Source organism: Castor canadensis, chromosome 13 (genome assembly GCF_047511655.1).
Source record: "Castor canadensis chromosome 13, mCasCan1.hap1v2, whole genome shotgun sequence".
NCBI classification, from domain to species: domain Eukaryota; kingdom Metazoa; phylum Chordata; class Mammalia; order Rodentia; family Castoridae; genus Castor; species Castor canadensis.
This window is the reverse complement of record NC_133398.1, coordinates 26,525,717-26,546,490: the sequence shown is the minus strand read 5'-3', so window position 1 is coordinate 26,546,490 and position 20,774 is coordinate 26,525,717. Positions and strand designations below refer to the sequence as shown.

General features: G+C 36.5%; 1 protein-coding gene across 2 annotated transcripts in view; it reads left to right on the top strand.

The window, feature by feature from the left end:
- Rad23b (RAD23 homolog B, nucleotide excision repair protein) overlaps positions 1–19,695 on the top strand; it is a 42,482-nt gene extending 22,787 nt beyond the window's left edge. For both annotated transcript variants that reach the window (XM_020184644.2, XM_074051323.1), the window contains exons 5-10: positions 2,121–2,176; positions 5,656–5,783; positions 9,195–9,330; positions 11,841–11,968; positions 12,718–12,891; positions 17,898–19,695. In XM_020184644.2, the coding sequence (XP_020040233.1) occupies positions 2,121–2,176; positions 5,656–5,783; positions 9,195–9,330; positions 11,841–11,968; positions 12,718–12,891; positions 17,898–18,011 (736 nt within the window). In that variant the 3' untranslated portion in view covers positions 18,012–19,695. The remainder of the gene's footprint in view (positions 1–2,120; positions 2,177–5,655; positions 5,784–9,194; positions 9,331–11,840; positions 11,969–12,717; positions 12,892–17,897) is intronic.
- Positions 19,696–20,774: the final 1,079 nt, after the last annotated feature.

The following is a 20,774-nucleotide window of genomic DNA, read 5'->3' as shown; positions in this document are numbered from 1 at the left end:
ATGCCTGTTAATGTGTAGGAAGAAAGTAAAAGTCTGACACTAACTGCTGAGCGATTTTTCTCTGCAGTTAGGGAAGGGAGAAGAGGTAGAGCTGAGTGAAGATTGAAGAATTGTAGTTAATATACTCAGCCTTCAGTGTTTAAAAATGTTTAAAATAATTCAAGAAGATAGTGCAAATTATTCTGGAGGAGATTACTTCTCCAGGTACTAAAATGAATTATATATAGTAGTGATTAAAACAATGTGAAATGGCCTGATTTAGAAAGATTACTTGGTAGCATAGACAGTAGTCTAGAAATAGAACCAAATAGAAACTTAATATAAGCTAAAGATGCAATTTCAGCTCATGGGAAAAATGTTACTGGGATAAAATGCCTCGACAGATGGAGGAGAAAAAAGATAATTACCTCATGTTGTACACTTTAAAGATTTAATGTAGCTAGTGGAGAACAAGGGAAAAAATAAGAATAAAACTTAGAAATCAAACTACAAATATCATAATAGGAGTTTGATTTGGTCTGCTAAATGGAACACTATACATCTGTGGGGAAAATTTGAGGTAGCCCTGATTGTACTTTCATAGAGTGATTGTTATATTAAAAAACAAAAGCAAAGATAAGCAAAAGCAAGACCCAAGTCATTCTTTAAAATAGAAACCAGTGTATTAGTGATTGTCTCTGAGGCAGTAAAATTACTGTTTTGGGTTTTTTTTGTGTGTGTGGTACTGGAGTTTGAACTTAGGGGCTATACCTTGAGCCACTCCACCAGCCCTTTTTTGTAAAGTTTTTTCCCAAGATAGAGTCTTGAGAACTATTTGCTTGGGCTGGCCTTGAACGGCAATCCTGAGCTCTGCCTCCTGAGTAGCTAGGGTTACAACATGAGCTACTGGCTCTTTTTTTATATTACTCTTTGTGAAATTTTACCTTCTTCATGTTAGTTTTACTGCTTAATAAAGAAATTTGAAAAATTATATCAAAGGATTATTTTAATCACATTAATGCTGGGCACTAAGCACTTTACTAACAGTAACCCTACCAGTAACATTTGGGAGTCTGATGTATGCTATTGTTGACTTCATAGTAGTGATGAGAAAACCTGAGGCTTAGAAAATTTAAGTAATGTATGAATTCAGATGGGTTCCTTAGCTCTTGCTATGCTACAGAGGGCTTTCTGAGGAAATGATGTGTAATGTGGTTTTGTTTTTAAAATTGGAAAAGAGCTAAATGTATGGGACATGTGTGTGCTAATTTAAACTTAACTACTATCTTTGCCACTTTCATAAGCTTCAGTTTATTTTTCATGGTGTTTCATCATCTTGTTTGCTTCCCCAACAGAAACTTAATCTTTGTTTTTGTGTTTGCGGTGCTGGAGATTGAACTCGGCCTTACAAGCACTCTATCACTTAGTCACACCTCCAGTCTTTTAAACTGGTTTCCTTCACGTTAGAACTTTGATTTAGCACACATCTGCCTTTCTTACATATGCTTCATTTCTTTCAGCTTCATCATTGAAAACTTGTAGCTTATTTATAAAACTTCAGACTCCCCAACCTCATTTGGTTTCTATATGTGCTATTTTATCACGTACTGCTTTTGGTATTTCTTCTGCTATGACTTGACTTACAGATATTTTTAATTATGCTTTATTTTTTTCATGTTCCTTAGGATAGAGTAAGCTATTTCTAAAGGCATTATGTCTTTGGATTCCCAGAATAAGAGGAGTTAAGATTGAAAAATTTTCCAAAGCCATATATGTTATTGATTATGCTTTTGGATTTAGTCTAGAACAGACTGTTTAAACACTATACTTCTATACTTAACTAAAGTGAGCCAGGTGCTGGTGGCTCACACCTGTAATCCTAGCTACTCAAGAGGCAGAGATCAAGAGTCTAATTGAGGTTCAAAGCCAGCTGGAGCAAATAGTTTGCGAGACCATATCTTGAAAAAAACCCATCACAAAACAGGGCTGGTAGAGTGGCTTAAGGTTTAGGCCCTGAGTTCAAACCCCAGAACCACACATACACACGCACAAAGTGAATTTCTTTACAAATTGGTAGTTATTAGACCATTGTAAATTTTTCGTACTTTCTGAAATAAGATTTTTCTAAATCCCTTCTACAGTACTTCAGGAGATTCTTCTCGGTCAAACCTTTTTGAAGATGCAACAAGTGCACTTGGTAAGTATCCAGTTTGCGATAAGGAAGAAGATTTAAGTTTTATTTTTTTCTAGGTCATAGTAATGTGATCATTTCCACAGTTACTTACAATCAAGCTGAAAAATTAGATTATTTTTCAATTAACTGTGTTATTGCAGACTTATAAAATTGAATCCTTTCAAACTCCTACATTTAAGCACACTCTTTTCCTTAAAGCAAGTAATTTTGCAGATGTGAATTTTAAATGTGGTCTTAACAAGATTGGATCTGTGTGTGTGTTTATTACAAAGTCTCTTTGAAAGAATATAAAATTTTCCTCCATCTGCCTCACAGTTCAAGTTTATTCACATCTAGCTTTCATTCCAGGGTTGTCCTTACATGTTCCCATCTACGTCTTGTTGCAAACAGAGGCTTGTAGCATAAAAAGCTTTCTTATCCCGATTTTAATTTTACCTATTGAATTAAGCCTTTCCCTCTCCCCTAACCTTAATCTTTCGGAATCATTCCACTTGGTACAGTTCCTGCTGGTAATTGACTTTGCTTCCTCGGCATCTTTGCTCTGTTTCTTGTCTGTTCTCTGTAGTCTTTCTACTAGCCATTTGTCACTGTACTTTTAAGATCTAAAATGAATAAGACTGTCTAGACATTTCAAGTCTTTTTAGTTATATGAAATAGGAAACATTTTCAAGAGGCATGGTATAACGATTGAGTGTGGGGTATGGGAACTCTGGATTGTAACATCCTGTGTGTGTCTGTGCCATGACTTACCATCCGTTGCCACCTGGATCACATTAATTCCTCTCTAGTCCTAAGCCTCCTTATCTTAAAAGAGATGAAAATAAACTCTCTCTTAAGGATTTATGAGAACTAAATAAGAAATACCTTTCTAAGATAAGTACAGTTCTGATCCTCCACTACTCTTAAATTTTGTTTATATTGAGATTTCCTATCTGGGAACTAGGCAACTGAAAGTTTTTTGCCAACTTGAGTATCTTTGTGCTAGAATTACATCAATGTATCATTAAGAAAATAAAAACATTAAAAAGTGTTTTATGAGATGAGAAAAGAAAGCTCATATATCAATTTGTTTTCTATAGTGAAATACCTGAGGCTGAGTACTTTATAAAGAAAAAAGGGTTTATTTACCCCACAGTTCAGGGTGGCATTGGCATCTGCTCAACTCTGCTCTGAAAGCCTCACAGTGAGTAGCATCATTACAGTGACAGAAGTGCTCATGAGAGGGAGCATTTGTGTGGAAAGACAAGAAACCAAAGTTGAGAGGGGTTCTTTTTATAACAGCTTGCTCTCTAGATAACTACCTTAGGGGCCTACAAACACTACCCTAATCCCTCCCAGGGGAGTAACACCCTCAGTGACCCACATAACTCTTTAGGGGCTCCTTAAGGTTCCACCACCCCTCTCATTGCCACACTGGGCACCACGCCTCTAATACTAGGACACTTGGGGGAGCAAACCACAGCCATATTTAGGTTTTTTAAAACTATATCTTCATTTTTCAAAATTCTGTAGAAAAAAATTATTCAGTGAAACTGATGCAAAGTGACATGGTCTTGCTTTAAATTGTAGTTCATGATAAAAGATATTAAGAATATAGAAAGCTTCCATAAAGAAAAACAGGCTATTTAGGATGCCTGGGCATTTATAACTAGCAGGTCAGAAGGAATGGGCCATCAGAGGAGCTAATGTGAGTAAAGCCTTGGCAGGAAAAGGCTTGACTTAATAGTAATACAGAGATGAGTGGGAGTAGATTATTGTTGACAGCAGCCGGGATGCAATGAGCTTTTTCTTTTTAAAGGTTCACTTTTGTAGCCGGGTAAGATGAGTTTGTAGGGGCAGAGTATGACTCAGACCAGAGATGGCTGTTGGCTTGTCTTGAGTGATGGCAGTAGAAAAAGAAGCTAGGTGGGTTTGAGGCATAATTTGGAGATGGGACCAACAAGGTAATACTGGTAAGTTAGATGTGGAAGGAGTGGGGAAAGGAATTGAAATCACCAGGGTTTCTGGGTCAACACTTGGGTGGCTATTAGTGCCATTTATTGAAAGGGAAAGGACACAATGAGGGGACATATTTGAGGGGAAATCAATAGAGTTTTTTGAAGAATGAATACAATGTGAGGCAGTGGACGCAAGATGTGTGGATAGCAGCAGTTGTGGAGGGAAGAGAGCAGGCAAATGGGTGGTTCCTGAGTGAGAATGGATTTGTGTGAAGTGTAAGGATGACACACAGAGAATACTTAGCTGCTCATCAGGATAATTACTCAGGGAAGGGTGGAAGGTGGACAAGGGGTTCAGGAAAACCAAATCCACTTTTTTGAGGTGGCAATAGAGTCAGTGATACCCAGAACTCAAGCAGAAAGAAGATACTTTTAAGAGAGGTGAGTTAAGGAGAGAAAGCTTTCATTTAGTCAGTGTTGCCTGCTGTTTTCATGAAGAGCACATTAGTCCAACTGAGAAGGAGGATTGGAGAGAGAGCCTCTCTCTGGTCAGTGACTTACTAGAATAGTAAAAACACCAGCCTTGTGTGGTGTGAGATTCTTGCCTGTTCTTAACTTCCTTTTCACCACTGTTTTGATAATAAAAGGTGTCAAAAGAAAACTACAAACCTGTTATATCAGAGTTGATTACTTGAAGTGCCCTTCCTAATTGTTTTCTTTTTTTTTTTTTTCCTTTTATTACCTACCTGTTTTCAAAACTAAGCTCATTTGTCCCTTATAGGTTGCCGTCCTTGACTTACTGACTTACTGCAATTCTCTATACCTGATATTTCTGTTATACTTATGAAACATTAGTTTTCTGTTGTTACTTCAGTAAGTTACCACAAACATAGTAGTATACAACACACACACTGTCTTGCAGTATCTTAAGTTAGAAGTCTAATGGGTTCTTACCAAGGCATCAGGGGGACTATGCTGGTTCTAGAAACATGGGAGAATCTGTTCCTTGTTCTTTCTGGTTTCTGGAGGCTTACCACATAGCATGACTCATTCTCTTTCTCCGTCCTCAAAGGCAACAACATAGCTTCTCTGATCCTGCTTTTTTGTCTGCCTCCTCTTGACTTTCCAAGACCCCTGTGAACATACTGGACCGACTAGAAAGTTGAGGTTGAATTCCCTGCCTTGAAGCCAGCCGATTAATAACCTGTAACTTCAGTTTCATCTATAACCTCACTTCCCCTTGGCATATAATTTTTTTTCCTTTCCCAGCAGTACTTGGGTTTGAACTCACTCACACTTGCTAGGCAAATGCTGTTACTTGAACCATGCCTCCAGCCCTGCCATGTAATCTTAACATATTTATAGGTTCCAGGGATTAGAACATGAATATCTTTTGAGGGGAGGGTCATTATTCTGCCTACTTAGTATATGTTATAATTTAAACTGTTATTTGTCTATAGTCCTAACACAGTAGTATATGTGAGAAGATGGATAAAGAATGTCATTAAATGTTACTTTTCTCCGTCCCTATGCCCCTTTTTTTAGTGACAGGTCAGTCTTACGAGAATATGGTAACTGAGATCATGTCAATGGGCTATGAACGAGAGCAAGTAATTGCAGCCCTGAGAGCCAGTTTCAACAACCCTGACAGAGCGGTGGAGTATCTTTTAATGGTGAGAAACGTCTTACTTTTCTTCATTCTGTTTAAGATTAGAATCACAAAGAAACTTAAGATTTTAAAGGAAGAGTTAACAATTCAGTGGAGAATAATGATGCGTGCTGCACAATTTACATTTTTATTTTTCCCAGAATGTCAACATTTTGTGTTGATAAAATGTAAACCTTTTCTTTAAAATTCTGATAAGATTTAATGGGCCAACATTTAGAACTTTTTTTTTTTTTAAACTCCTAATATGATCCTGGGTGAATTGTTTAAAGCAAAAAATTTAAATTGGGAGCTCAGGTCATTGTTGGGGGTAGGTGGCGGCTGGAGTTTTAACTTAGGACCTCGTGCTTGGTAGACAAGTGCTTTACCACTTGAGCCAAGCCCCCAGCCCATTTTGCTTTTTAGTCACTTTTCAAGTGGAGTCTCACTTTTGCCAGGGCCAGTCAGGACTGTGATCCCTCTGCCTACATCTCCTGTTTAGCTGGGACTACACATGTGAAGCACCACACCTAGCTTGCTCATTGAGATGGGCTTACACTCAATTTTGTTCATACTGGCTTCAAACCACCATTCTCCTGCTCTCCACCTCTTGAGTAGCTGGAGTTACAGGCATGTATCACCATGACCATATTTTTATTTGTTTTTTACATAGAAATTTTTGTAATTAGCAACTTTGAAAACTCAAGAGCTTTCACATAAAAATTTGTATTTGTAGTTCATCTGGTATCCTTAATGACAGTTTCATGAGCAGTTAGAGAAAAGTTTTAGATCACAGATTTTTTAATTGTAATTCACTATCCTCCTATTCCCTTTGTTACCTCACATAGCATCATGCCTTTAATGTGTGATTTTACTAGACCTGGTTCTGTTGGCATTGGGATTTGTTAGCTTGTTTGTGGTCAGTAGTAGTTGAGGGATTTTGATATTTTTTTTGGCAGTATTGGAGTTTGAAATTGGCTTTGCACTTGGGAGGCATGTACTCTACTGCTTGAGCCATACCTTCAGCTCTTTTTGCTCTGGTTATAGAGTCTAGGTTTTGAAATAGAGTCTCACTTTTTGTACAGGCCAGCATGGACCTTGGCCATCCTCCTATTTTAAGCTTCTTGATAAAGGCTCTTGCCACCACGACCATCTTTTTTCCATTAACATGAGGTCTCAAACATTTTGGTAGGGCTAGGGGTAGAATTACGATCCTCCCAGTCCAAGCCTCCCAGCTAACTAAGATTACAAGTAAGAGTCACCAGCACCTGGTTATTATGAGGGTCTTTTGAATGGGTATTTTTATTTTTATTTATTTTTTTGGTAAACGTTTTTGAGAAATAGGCTTATCATGAACATTAGAACTCTTGGTATTTTATTAACATGAAAGTCTGCTGGTTTTATGGATATGCTTTTTCATCTGAAGTAATACAGTTTTGGAATGGCATTGAATTAACCTTTTTTAGTCTTAAAATTGTGTCCTGTCAGTGTCTTTGGTAAGCTGGAGTATTAATCTAAATCTGAACTGCCCCAGAGAGCATCTTGAGTATCTGCAGCTTTAACTCTGGAAAATGCTGTCCTGGTTAGAAGCATTTCAGGAGAATGCTTGGTTAGAAGTTGCATTTTGGGAGAGCCTTAGTTAGCCAAATCCCTGTGCTCTGCCTCTACCAGCTATTTGCCGGTACATTCACATGTGGGATTCACAAAACCTTTTCTTGGCATATCATGTTACTGTTTTGGTACGGAGGTTTGAACTCAGGGCCTTGCATTTCATAGGCAGACACTGTGCCACTTGAGCCAGGCCTCCAGCCCTCATTTTACCTTTTTTGAATTCACTTCTCCATTATTCTCTTATATAGTGTCATTATTGTTGGCAGCTCATTTATTTATTCAATTTGTCTGGAATTGACGAATCATTCTGGATTGATAGTTGTGATATTTGGGGGGGATTCCTTCCTCCTCAGAGAGATATACGTATGGACTTTGCTTTTGTGGAATGGGTTTGATTTATACGTGATTTAGAATTTTGCATATACTTAGTAATATCAGATATTTTGACCTAATGTACGTGAAATTTTAGGTGTTAAAAAAAGAATCACATGCAATTAATATACACTAAAAATTAAAAAAAGAAACATTTCCAAAGTTGCTGAGTTTTAAAACTGCTATATAATATCAGATGCAAATACATAAACAGATGAATGATGAGTTCAAGAAAGTTAAAATAAAAGTGTTTTTGATATATTTACTGTTTGTGTCATGGGGTGAAAAAAAAAGGCTTCATTTCACTGTACTAGTTAACATATAAATGAAGGAGAATGGATAGAAGGAAATGTTGGTCACTTAGGTAAAAAGACACTGTATACCATGTGAGAGAATTAAAAGTAGATTAGCTTTTTAGTTTAACAAAACTGTTTGAGGATTAGGTGGAAGTTCTGGACCCTGGTCTGTGTATAGTTTGTTAACAGTTAGTGACTCCTCATTTAAAGGCTTTGATTGATGACCTCTCTGACAAACACTTGTTCCTAATATCTGCAGTGTTCTAATGCAGCCGCTATTGACTTGCTGCTCATTATCCTCCATTCTTTATATGTGTTTATGAATTTGGTTTCTGGCTCATTAGGCAGTAGATGAACTTACCATCTCTTATTCACCTTTCTCCTTTGAAAATCTAAGAATTTGATAGACTATAATTGTTGTAGCTTTAATGTCTCTAACTCATATAGGGTTTCCTGAAAGTTTTAATGCAGTCATTTAGTGTAGAGAAAGCATCACTAAAAGACAGGCTATTCATATTTCTTTTTTACCTGTTTTATCAATTGTGAAAAATTAATTGCTCATATGCAGCACTTTTTGATGACACTTTTTCAGAGCTATGCATAAGTAGAGGAAATCCTCCTGCGTGGCCGCTGTGATTACCTAGTAGTCTGTATCTATGATTTTTTTCTCATAAGTGTCATACTTTGGAGGGTTTTAAGGCTAGGGTTACAAATTGCAGCCCCTTGAATTATTGAGCAATACCTGGTGAAAGTTTTGAAGTTCAAAAATGAACTAGAGTAACATGTGCAAAAATCTTGGTTAGGTTTACTTTTAGTAAGATACATAAGATTTTTCTTTTTAATTTAAATAATTAGATGTGGCTAGTGGGTATCTTAGTGGGCAGCATGGCTAGTGAGCATTGTGATCATCGTGGAAAATCTTATTCTATTGGACAGTACTGCATTGTTCTACAACATTGAGTTCTGTGCCGCACCGGAGCCACTTCTAACTTGAATCTGTGCAGTTTAGTAATCCTTTACTTTTAATTGAAGTAAGCATCTGTCTTAAGCTTTTGGAAACTAGGGATGTTAAGTAAGTAGACTTTAAAATGTTTACTGTATATAATATTTAACTAATTTTGTATGACGAGATGTCTTAAAGCTTGGAAATTGTGTTGTAGGGAATTCCTGGAGATAGAGAAAGTCAGGCGGTGGTTGAGCCTCCCCAAGCAGCTAGTACCGGGGCTCCTCAGTCTTCAGCAGTGGCTGCAGCTGCAGCCACTACAACAGCAGCAACTACAACAGCAAGTTCTGGAGGTAAAGTGCAATCTTTTGGATCGGGGAGGAAATGATCTTGAATTTGTGGTTTAAAATAGTTTCATTTGAAATGTTTTAACAGTAAGGTTGATTCGCAGAGCATGTATATAACTCTTAAAACGAGTTATCTATTTGCTAATGTTGAGGTGCCTAAAGAAATTCTGCCAAGTAGATATAAAAGGAATCCTTGCTTCTGTTAAACATCAGTGCTGCTGTTTTGTCAGAGCATACTCTGTTGAGTTGGTTCTAAGGAAAAGATGCTTCCCAATTTGCATTTAGTGTTACATTCTGAAGCCATTCAGAAGTGGTGCTAAGTATGTGTAATTTCAAAACCAGCATGCTGTTAGTAGTTACTACAAAGCAAGGATGTGAAACCCTGAGAGGGTTCAACTAAAGAGGAAACTAAACTAAAGAGGAAAGCAGAGCTTGAATTCCCCTTATTGGTTAGTACCCACGCTTTGATTGTCACAGGTCTGACAACAAAGCAAAGCGTGCAGTCTGTAGTGGGCTCAGGAATTACATTATGTTCTCCTTCGTTCTTGCTTAAGTGTATTGGTAAAGGAATTTAAGCTGTTAATTTTGAAGAAGCTATGCAAATCATTTGCTAGCTCTCACTGTGGCAGTCAGCTCTGGTTTGTGTATGTTCTCTAAGAATACAGTTTGTTTATTGGGGTTCTGCATGATTGGAGAAAGAGGAGACTACAGCTCTTGTTCGGATTTGAAGTGTTTCCCATTCATCACTTAATAGGTAACTTAGTCTCTGAGTTTTATTCTCTGCATCTGTAAAACTACTGTTAAGCATGAAGAATTAATACCCATGTGCTAAGATTTTGAACAGTTGTCTTCCCAGATAATTTAGTATATGATGTTTGAGAATTTTCATTACCCATCAGTAATCACAAAAACATTTTTTGTATGCACATTTTAATTTCTTGTAGCATAACCAAATAAGCACCAGCACCCCAAAAAAGTCACAAATTTTGAAGCTTATGCCTTTTTTTGGCACCATTACTTGTGATTATATATGGACCATAGACTATAAAGAGTTAGATATAATATAATATATAAATATTATATAAATTTATATTATATATTACATTAATATAATATATAAATATAAATATATATAAATATAAATATAATAAAATATAAATATTATATTAATATAATATATAAATATATAAAATAATATAATATATTTATTTATATATAATATAAAGATATATTAGGACTGAAATTTAATGGTAGTAACCAGAAGTCTTTTTTTAATTGCAAATAAGTTTAAAACTCTGATCTAGTCGGGGCTGGTGACTTACCTCTATAATCTTAGCTACTCAAGAGACAAAGACCAGAAGGACTTCTGACCTTGGTTTGAACCCAGCCTGGGCAAATAGTTCCATGAGACAGGGCTGGCAGATTGGCTCAAGTGGTAAAGCACCTGTCAATCAAGCACGAGGCCTTGAGGTTAAACTCCAGTTTGAAAACAAAACAAAAAACTGATTAACCACCTCTGATCTTCTGCAGACCTAGTTTTTTTTGTTTGTTTTTTGTTTTTAGTAGGACTCGGACTTGAGCTCAGGGCTTTGCACCATCCTTGCACAGTAAGTGCTCTACTGCTTGAGCCATGCCTCCAGTCTATTTTGCTCTGGTTATTTTGGAGATGGGGTCTCACACTATTTGTGCCCAGGCTGGCCTCAAACTGTTATCCCGATCTCAGCTTCCCAAGTAGCTAGGATTACAGGCATGAACCACTGGCATTCAGCTGTCTTAACTTTTAAGTACTAAATGTCTTTCTCTTATTTTGGGTTAGCATTTCAAGGAATTCAAGCTCATACTATGTTCTTTGAAGGTTTTCCGTTGTATAGTCATGTGCCGCATAATAACATTTTGATCAGCAGTGGAGGTCTTAATAGTTTATATTGCCTGGTGATGTCATAGTCATTTTAGTTTGCATAAGTAGACTGTGGTGCTCACACAGTGACATTCTCTCCTAACCACTCATTTCTCAGAATGTATCCCTGTCCTTAACTGATACGTCACTGTATTGCAAAAATGATTGCATTCTTTGTTTTTGTTCATTTTAGTATATATTCATAGGAACTTTGGAATAACTAGAATAACTTTTTGTGGGGAGATACTGGGGTTTGAACTCAGGACCTTATGTTTGTTAGGCCTGTGTTCGGCCACTTGAGCCGGGAATAACTTTTACCCTTTATTGTGATAGAACACATGCAGGGCACAAGTTCTTAGTATTTTATGGTAATAATGCCTGGGACAATTGTAGGGAAGCTTGGCTTTGCACTCTTGTGCTTTCGCTAGCAGGAATAATTTGTGCAGTATAAGGTTTATATGTTGCAGTTTGGAGATTCTACCATTTATTTCATTTTAATACATCTAAGTACTCAAATCATTTTTCACTTCATTGTGTTTACTGTCTAAATGTATGATTTAGCCAGTCCTTTATTATGTGCCTTTACTGCTTTTCTTTAAAAATGTTGTATGTATTTCAGGACATCCTCTTGAATTTTTACGGAATCAGCCTCAGTTTCAACAGATGAGGCAAATTATTCAACAGAATCCTTCCCTGCTTCCAGCATTGCTACAGCAGATAGGTCGAGAAAATCCTCAATTACTGCAGGTAATTAATCTGTGTTAATTTGGAAAGTGGGTTTGGGATGTATTGCTCCCCACTCCCCTACAGTTTTAGAGACCAGGGCTTTCCTGCATGCTAACTAGGCAAGTGCTCTGTCAGCCATCTCCCCAGCCCAAAGTATTTCACACTGTGAAAATGTCCCTCCCCTTCTTCATTAGCTCTTTGAATATGGTTGTACCTATCCATAATAGGTAGGTGTACTGAACAAAGTATTGGAGTAGTTTAGATGGTCATATAATAAGTTTGGGAAACATTTTATCTCCTCATTTCATACCCACAGTACATATTAACATATACAGAATCTGAGAAGCTGTTTAACAGAGAAGTTGCTTAACTTTGTAAATTGTTCTTCATAAGCTTATTTTGCGTGGGGCACTGCCTCTTAGAAGACATAACTGAGTTTATTTTCTGCTCAGATCAGGGAGTATTTGAGTTTTGTACAATACTATTCTGGTTGCTAGTGTAGAAGGTAAAATACATATATAAAGAATAAATTCTTTTTCTATTTATAGTCCCCACAGTGGTTTTCTTAAATACTGATTTTGTTGGTGGAACATTTATGAAAGAATTTGCAGTGTTCACCTCTTGCAGAAGTACTGAGTTTCTTTAGTAATATTGCAAGAAATCACTGGCATAGTTAATAGGCTTTTCTCTTACTTGTATTTAGAATTGCTGTTTTCCTGAAGACACTTAATATCATTAATTGTTTTCCTCTGTCCTTCAAATCACCACAGCAAATTAGCCAACATCAGGAGCATTTTATTCAGATGCTAAATGAACCAGTTCAAGAAGCTGGTGGTCAAGGAGGAGGTGGAGGTGGAGGTGGCAGTGGAGGAATAACAGAAGCTGGAAGCGGACACATGAACTACATTCAAGTAACACCTCAGGAAAAAGAAGCTATAGAAAGGGTGAGTTGAAGTAAAACTAAAAATTCAGTTCCTTAGTCACGTTTGCCTTGCCTGTATCCTAGTATTCAGGAGGCTGAGACAGGAGGATCTCAAGTTTGAAGCCATCCTGAGTTACATGGTAATACATTGTCTCAGTTATAATATTACTCTTTAAGTCTTAAGCTGTGAACATGAAATTTATTAGGATTTTTTAAATACTTTTTTTTTAGTGATGTTCTGTGTAAGTTTGAGTGTAAAAGTTTTTCACTACTTTTTAAAAATTTATTCCTTGGCATTTTTATTCTTTTTGATGCTATTGAGAATTGTTCTCAATTTTATTTTCAAAGTTTTCATTGCAACAGTAGCAAATCCTGGAGTTCACACACAAGTTTACGTTGTCATTATTGGGGCTGTTTTGTTGTTCAGGGAGGCTGTATGAGATTGGGGTCGGACCACTGCCTTGTCAGCAGGAACGTACTTCTTTGGGCGTGTGGGACCCACTGAGGGCCCTGGTAAGGTCTAGAGCCACGCTGTGTGCTGGCTTGTTGAAGTCAGCTGTCCTCACCTATCTGTTAGTTTTGTGTATGTTCCAAAATGGTTGTTGTGGGTTTTTTTGTTGTTGTTTTTTTTAATTATTATTGTTCTAAAAAGGTTTTCATCCAAAGAAACCTTTGACTTCATGCCTTCAGTTTTCTAAAGACCAGCTACCTATTTTTAAACCTCAGAAACATATGTGAAAAATTCAGAACTAATTAGAAAAATTGCAGAGCTATGGAGAGAACATACTGATTCAGAGAAAAAAATAGGTGAAGATGTTTATAGGGCAGACTGGCAAGCATACAAAGAAGAGAGAAACAATTCAAGAATGGCTTACTCCAATCCAAGTCATGCAACGACGTTTTACAAAGAAAACACTAATAAAAAATAGTTAACAATGTTTGGAAAACGCAAGTATCTCATTTACCTTCTAATATTTTTCATATCTGAAAGCTTCAAGAAGCCAAAGATGGTTTCTGTGAATGAAACCTGGAAAAACCTGTTCAACTTGTTAAAGATGAGAAAATTTATTATGATAACGAAATCTTGGGAAGAAAAAATGATTGAAGTTGATCTTATATGTCAAAGAATGAAATGCCAAACAAAAGATGGCATGGAAGACCATTGAAATGGAAGGTTGAGTTGTGTGTGGGATGCTTAGGCACAGGAAATCAATGAGGTATCAATACCTAAGTTATAAAATTAGAAAGGATAAAGTTGGTAAACCTTGGTTCTTTTTCTTTAGCCCATAGGCTTGTGCCACTTGTATACAATTTATATTAATATTTTGAAAACCCAAATAGGTGAAAGTTCATATAAAGTAGTTTTTATTTCGGGTTTTTGGAGGGGGGGTTTGTTTTGGTTGTTTGGGGTTTTGGCAGTAGTGGAGTTTGATCTCAAGGCCTTATGCTTGCTAGGCAGGCATTCTATCGCTTGAGCCGTGCCTCCAGCCCTTTTTGCTCTGGTTATTTTGGAGATAGACTTTCCGCTCCTACCCAGTCTTGCCTATTTATGCTTCCCACAGTAGCTGGAATGACGGGCCACTGCACACAGCATTTGGTTGAGATGGGGTCTTGTGAACTTTATGCGTGAGCTACCCTTAAACCAGGATCCTCAAATTTCACCTTACCATATAATAGCTACAGTTAAAGGCATGAGCCACCCACGCCTAGATGTTTTATTTTGTGTCTAAGAACTACTGAGATCAAAATATTCCATGCAAATGTAGTAGCAAATCATTTTACCTTTGGTAAAGATAAATCAGATTGTGAAGTTTTTCATACTGAGTAACATTTATAGAAAGGATATTCTTGTTTCCTTATAGTATGGAGGCAGTAGTTTCTTTTTAAAATTGTCACATATAGCAGCCAGCATTTTTTTATGATGTAATTGTGCATTTTTAAAAGCAACCAGAACTCATCTAGCTAAGTTCTGGTTCCTAAATTTAATTCCTGTTACACTCAAGAGTTGATGGTTGTACATGCAAGTGATTGTTGGTTTCAGGAACAGCTTTTTGTAAAAGAGGCTGAGAGATTTTATAAACTTCTATCTTAAACCCCTCGTGAACTCATTAGTAAAGATTTGTTGTGTATAGGTCATATAATCTACAAATACAGATAATTTTTCATTTCTAAAATGGACATCATCTTTCCTCTCCTTCCCCCTTCTTCCTGCATCTTCCCTTCTTTCTCCCCTCCACCTCCTCCCTCTTCTTCTGTCTCTGTCTCTCCCCCTCTCCTAGATTAAATCCTACTAGTCATGAAATAGTCTGTTGTACATGTTATTTGATTTGTTCCATTAGTATTTTGTTGAAGATTTCTGTATTTTTATTCATAAGGTATACTGGTCTATAGTTTCCTTGTGGTGTCTTTGTCTAATTTTGCTTTCAGGATAATACTGGCCCCACAGACTAAGTTGAGAGGTACTCCTCCTCTTCTGTGTGGAATAATTTTTAGGATTGGTGTTAATTCTTTAAATTAAAGCCATCTGAGCCTGGGTTTTCTTTTTGGGAAGTGCTGTGCTTACTAATTCAGTCTTTCACATTGTTTTCATATCTATACAAAGTGGTAATGTCTTGCCATTTTTTTTCTTATTTTAGCAATTTGAGTCAATATATTCCCTTTTCTCCTGGTCTGTTTAACTAAAGGTTGTCAGTTTTGTTTGTTTTTATGAAAAGAACCAAGTGCTTTGTTTTATTGATTCTATTTTTTTTTTTTTGGTCTCTTTTTTTTTTTTTTTTATCTTTTAATATTCATGGGGAGAATATTAGTTTTCTTTAACACTTGTCATTTTCTTCCTTGAAGGTATTATTTTACTTTAACGGTGTTTCTGTCGGGTTTTTTTTGGGGGGGTGGGAGGTTGCTGGAACTGGGGTTTGACCTCAGGGCTTTTATGTTTGCAAAGTAGGTCCTCTAATGCTTGAGCCAAGCCTCAGTCTGTATTTTTCTATAGCTGCATAGTGTATTACCACAAACATAGTGACTTAAACAACACTGATTTATGATCTCACAGTTTCTGTAAATTAAACATTTAGGTGAGGTGTAGCTGGGCCCTCTGTAGGTTTCAGGGTTGTATTCAAGGGGTCTACTTGGGGCTGTGATCTTACGATTTTCTTCCATGTTCATTCAGATTGTTTGCAAAGTTCAGTCCTTTGGAGCTATAGAAGTCATTTTGATCTTCATCTTCATCAGTCAAAACAAGCAAGAAAGCATTTCTCTTGTTTTGAATCTCTTAACTTCTCTCTCTCTCTCTAATTCTAACATCCTCCCCCCATTTTCCTTGTGATTTCTTTAATCCTTTAGTATTTAGGTTTGTATTAATTTCCACGTTTATGAATTTCTCTTATCTCCTGCTATTTTAAACTTACCGAGTAGTGTTTTATGGCCTAACAAGTCTTTCTGAAATATATCCCATGTGTCTTTGAGAAGAATGTATAGTGTGCTCTTATTAAATGTTCTACAAATATCTGTTAGGTCTGTTGGCTTATAGTGCTGATCGAGTCTTTAATTTCCTTGTTGGTCCTTTGTCTAATTGTATTTACTATTGAAAGTGGTGGTATCGAAGTCTCCAATTATTGTTCAGTTGTCAAATTCTCCCTTCAATGCTGTTATTTTTGGCTTTGTGTATTTTGGGACTCTTGTTACATGTTTATAATTGTGTCTTCCTCTTCCCCCTTTTTTTAATCATAAAATGTCCTTTGTCTCTAACAAAAGACATAAAGATCTATTTTGTCTATAGTGTAGCTATACCAAGTATACTGAAGGTAGCTGGCTATTATTTGCTTGATATATGTCTCCATCCTTTTCAGTGTATTTGTCTTTGAATCCAAAGAGTATGTCTTATGGACAAACGTAGTTGGATTGTGCCTTGTCAGTTGATCTGTCTTTTACTTCAGCTACTCTAGTTTTTAATCTGGACAAAACTTAGATAGCAAAATTTATTTTGAGTTTCTTCTCCTTCCATGGATAAAGTTACTTGTGCTGAATTGAGTTTGTCAGTTCTTAAAAATCACTTTTAAGTAAAGTCTAACACTAGATGACTGAGACTGTTGAGGGTGTTCATCAGTAGCATTTTCACTGACAAATGATAGTACATGGTGAATGAATGAGGTAATTGATTTGAGTGTTTTAAGGCTTTTCAAAGCAGAAAGTATTGAATCAGGTGATTTTTTTTTTGAGTGGGAAAGTGAGATTAAGTAGTTTGTATCCACATTTAAAATATGATATAAATATTTAGCATGTAAAAATAGCCACCATATGTCCTGATAATTGATCACCTGTTTTTCTAATATTGAAGTGTTAAGTAAGTTTAAGGGTAATGTTTGATCCAAATGAAAGATGTGAGTCACTTTAATAAATAAAATATACTTTTACAAATAGTTCTGTGGCAGAAGTTAAACTCTTTCCAGCTGCTCTTAATCCTTGTCTCCACCCTTACTCGCCTAAAAGTCATTTGATTTACCTATTTTAGTGTTGATGGTAGAAAGAATGCTTGCAGAGTACCCATTAGTCTTAACAGCATTAAGTAAGAACAAAGATTGTTTTAGGTGGATGTTAAAGGTTCTGTCTACTCTTTTGCATTGGGCAATGAACCCAAATTCTGATTGGGCTGAATTCATATAAAATTCTCAAGAAGAGAAGTACCTGAGGCTCATACCTGTAATCCTAGCTACTTAGAAGGCAGAGATCAGGAGGATAATGGCTCAAAGTCAGACCGAGGCAAATAGTTTATGAGACCCTATCTCAAAAAACCTAACACAAAAAGGGCTGGTGGAGTGGCTCAAATGCTAGAGGGTCAGCCTAGCAAGCAAGAGGCCCTGAGTTCAAGCCCCAGTACCACACCCTGCCCCCCCTCCCAAAAAAAAAAATTCTCTTGAGTACTTTTTGTGGTGTTGTATGTTTCATGTGAGGATCTTTCAGTAGGGCTATGCTGGAAAGTAAAATGTGCCATGATTGATGGGTTGAATTTACTTTCTTTCTTCTTTCTTTCAGTTAAAGGCATTAGGATTTCCGGAAGGACTTGTGATACAAGCATATTTTGCGTGTGAGAAGAATGAGAATTTGGCTGCCAATTTTCTTCTACAGCAGAACTTTGATGAAGATTGAAAGGGACTTTTTTGTATGTCACACTTCACACCAGTGCATTACACTAACTTTGTTCACTGGATTGTCTGGGATGACTTGGGCTCATATCCACAATACTTGGTGTATGGTAGTAGGTTGTTGGGGGTGGGAAGGGAGGGCTAGGACATAGGTCAGGGATAAATACAGTGCATGTCTGCTTCAATTAGCAGATGCCGCAAATCCACAGTGTGTAAAAATATTATACAACCAAAAATCAGCTTTTGCAGGTCTTCATTTCTTCTAAACATTAGGTAACTTTTCCTAGGTTTCACTCTTTAGTGTACTAGATCCAGAAATTTAGTGTAATGCCCTGCTTTATATTTCTTTGACTTAATATTGATTTCAAAAAAATCTTTGCTACCTAGAATTTACAGTCTCTGTTTCGTGGCAACACTGGATAATGGATTTTTGAAATTGAAGAAAAAATTGGAGCAACTGTAAACATAAATGCCAAATTATTGATGGTTATTGTTGCTGCTTCACATAAGTATAAAATATGTAAGGAATCCCATTCTTCATGTTAAATACTTAGGGTGGGGGAGGGTAGAAAGGGAATTTTTTTCTTAAAATGAAAATAATTACTGCTATTTTAAAATTTGATTATTGAATGTGAGACCCTTCTAACATGATTTCAGAAGCTGTACAAGTATAGGCAGAGTTATTTTCCTGTTTACATTTTTTGTTTGTTCTGGGGGAAATTGGTAGGTGTCTTAATTACTGTTTACTTCATTGTTATATTGCAGTAAAAGATTTAAAACAACCATTGCATGTTTGCTTTTGATGTATCCCTTTGTGAAGTTAGCACTTTTGGGGCCAATGGAGAAATGCAGCATTCACTCTCCCTCCTTCTCTGCCTGTCCTCAGCAGAAATGTGTTTATCAGCAAGTCATGAGTCAAACTGCTGCCTTTTTAAAGGGGAAAAAAAAAAAAACACAAAATGCTGATTCAGGTCCAAATTAACACAAATGTTTCAAAGCTGGATTTCTGATACTTGTATATGTTTTTCTTTATTAGATAAGAATGTATTCCCATTAAAGTCATTAGTATTACGTTGCTTTCAAAGAGAGGAGGTGGACAGAAGTACAACCCTGCATCTTTATTGCATTGAAAGATGGGCAGGAGCTTTTGGAAGGGTTGGGAGATGTGGCTTGAAAAGTACTTTGGAAAATATACAGTCACAATATCTCATGGCATATTAAAAGAAAAATCCTAATAGCAGTGTTGGCTTTTACTTGGATTTTTTCATCTCAGTTTTTTCTTTGCAATCTTCATTGGCATTTTTATTTGATCATAAAAAGGGGATAGATACATACTTGTTCAGTTTATCAAATCTATTTTCTTGAATATAGGCAAGGCTATTTTAAAAAATAATATTTTTTCCTACCATCTGATACTGAGTAAGATGAATTTGCACAGATTTCCCCGTGTACTCTTGGAATATCCTCAGCACAGTTTATTGATGACTCAAGCTTATTCGTAATGCACTCGTAACTTGTCTCTTACAAAAATAAATGAAACCATGATTTTCCTTCACAATGTACCATGTTTAACTCTCATGTGTTTTTTCCATAAACATGATAGGTGTTTGAACTTTGTATTACCTGTATGTTTTATAATGGATCGTGCATAATGTCTCAGGAGAATAAAATGAGGATTCATAAATACATTCATCTTTCAAGGCAGAGCAATGAGTTGGGAAGGGGGTGGCATTGACATTCTATCTGCTACCTTAATGCTCAGAACATAGTGAAAACTGGAAACAGGGAGGAAAAATCTGGCAGCCATTTCTTTTCTCTGGAAAGGGACAACAGAAGTTGGTGTCCTTGGGCAACAAAACTACAGGTGGTAGGATTAATAATCACCAGAAGACAACTCAGGCCAAGTTTTGACCATTCTTTTTATTATCTCATTTATCTGCTTAAAGAATCAGCTGAGATACCAGAAATGGAATGGGCTTTTGTGCCTTTTGCTATTATTGTTTAATTTACACATAGTTTTGGTAAATCTCTTAATGTAATTGGCTATTTCACTTTGGAACTTTACACTTGAGGTATATTGTCTTCTATTTCTTGAGTGTTTTTTATTGTTTGGCTGCTCTGTGGAAAATGTGAGGAAGCCTGAATTTATATTTGTAAAATTCTTCTATCATCTTCTAGTCAAATATTTCTTTTCATTGTTTAAAAATACTGGTGTTCCACCATATAATTTTTTCATGTACCTAGATGGCTAGGATTCTAGAGAATGGATTATAAAATATTTTCAATACATCCAGCATTGCATTTCTCATTTTTTTAAAAAATGATTACTCTCACACAGAATCTTAGATTGAAAGTTGACAATGCCTCTGTCCCCGAATTTCTATTTTCTTCAGTAATTGGTGAATATAAAATTGGTAGGAGGCCAGGGACTAGATCTATTTTGTTGGGTCTCTTTGGGTTTTTTGTTGTTGTTATTTTTTTCAATCAGCACAGTAACAGATGGGATGGATACTCAGTGGGATGAAAGTCATGGTTCATGAGAGTTATCAGAGATTGCAATAGAATTCCCATTGTTCCCAATACTTGTCTTAAAGCAAGCAGTTTCTGTTCCTGGCCACATCCATTCTGGTGGGTTCCCCAGCTTTAAGGTTTGAGTACACATCCTCGCAGTTGTCCTCCCCTGTCCATTGTCCTTTACTCTTCTCATGCTTGGGGAACTGCAAGGAGAGTCATAAAGAACGACAGATTGATTGGCAAGAGCCTTTTC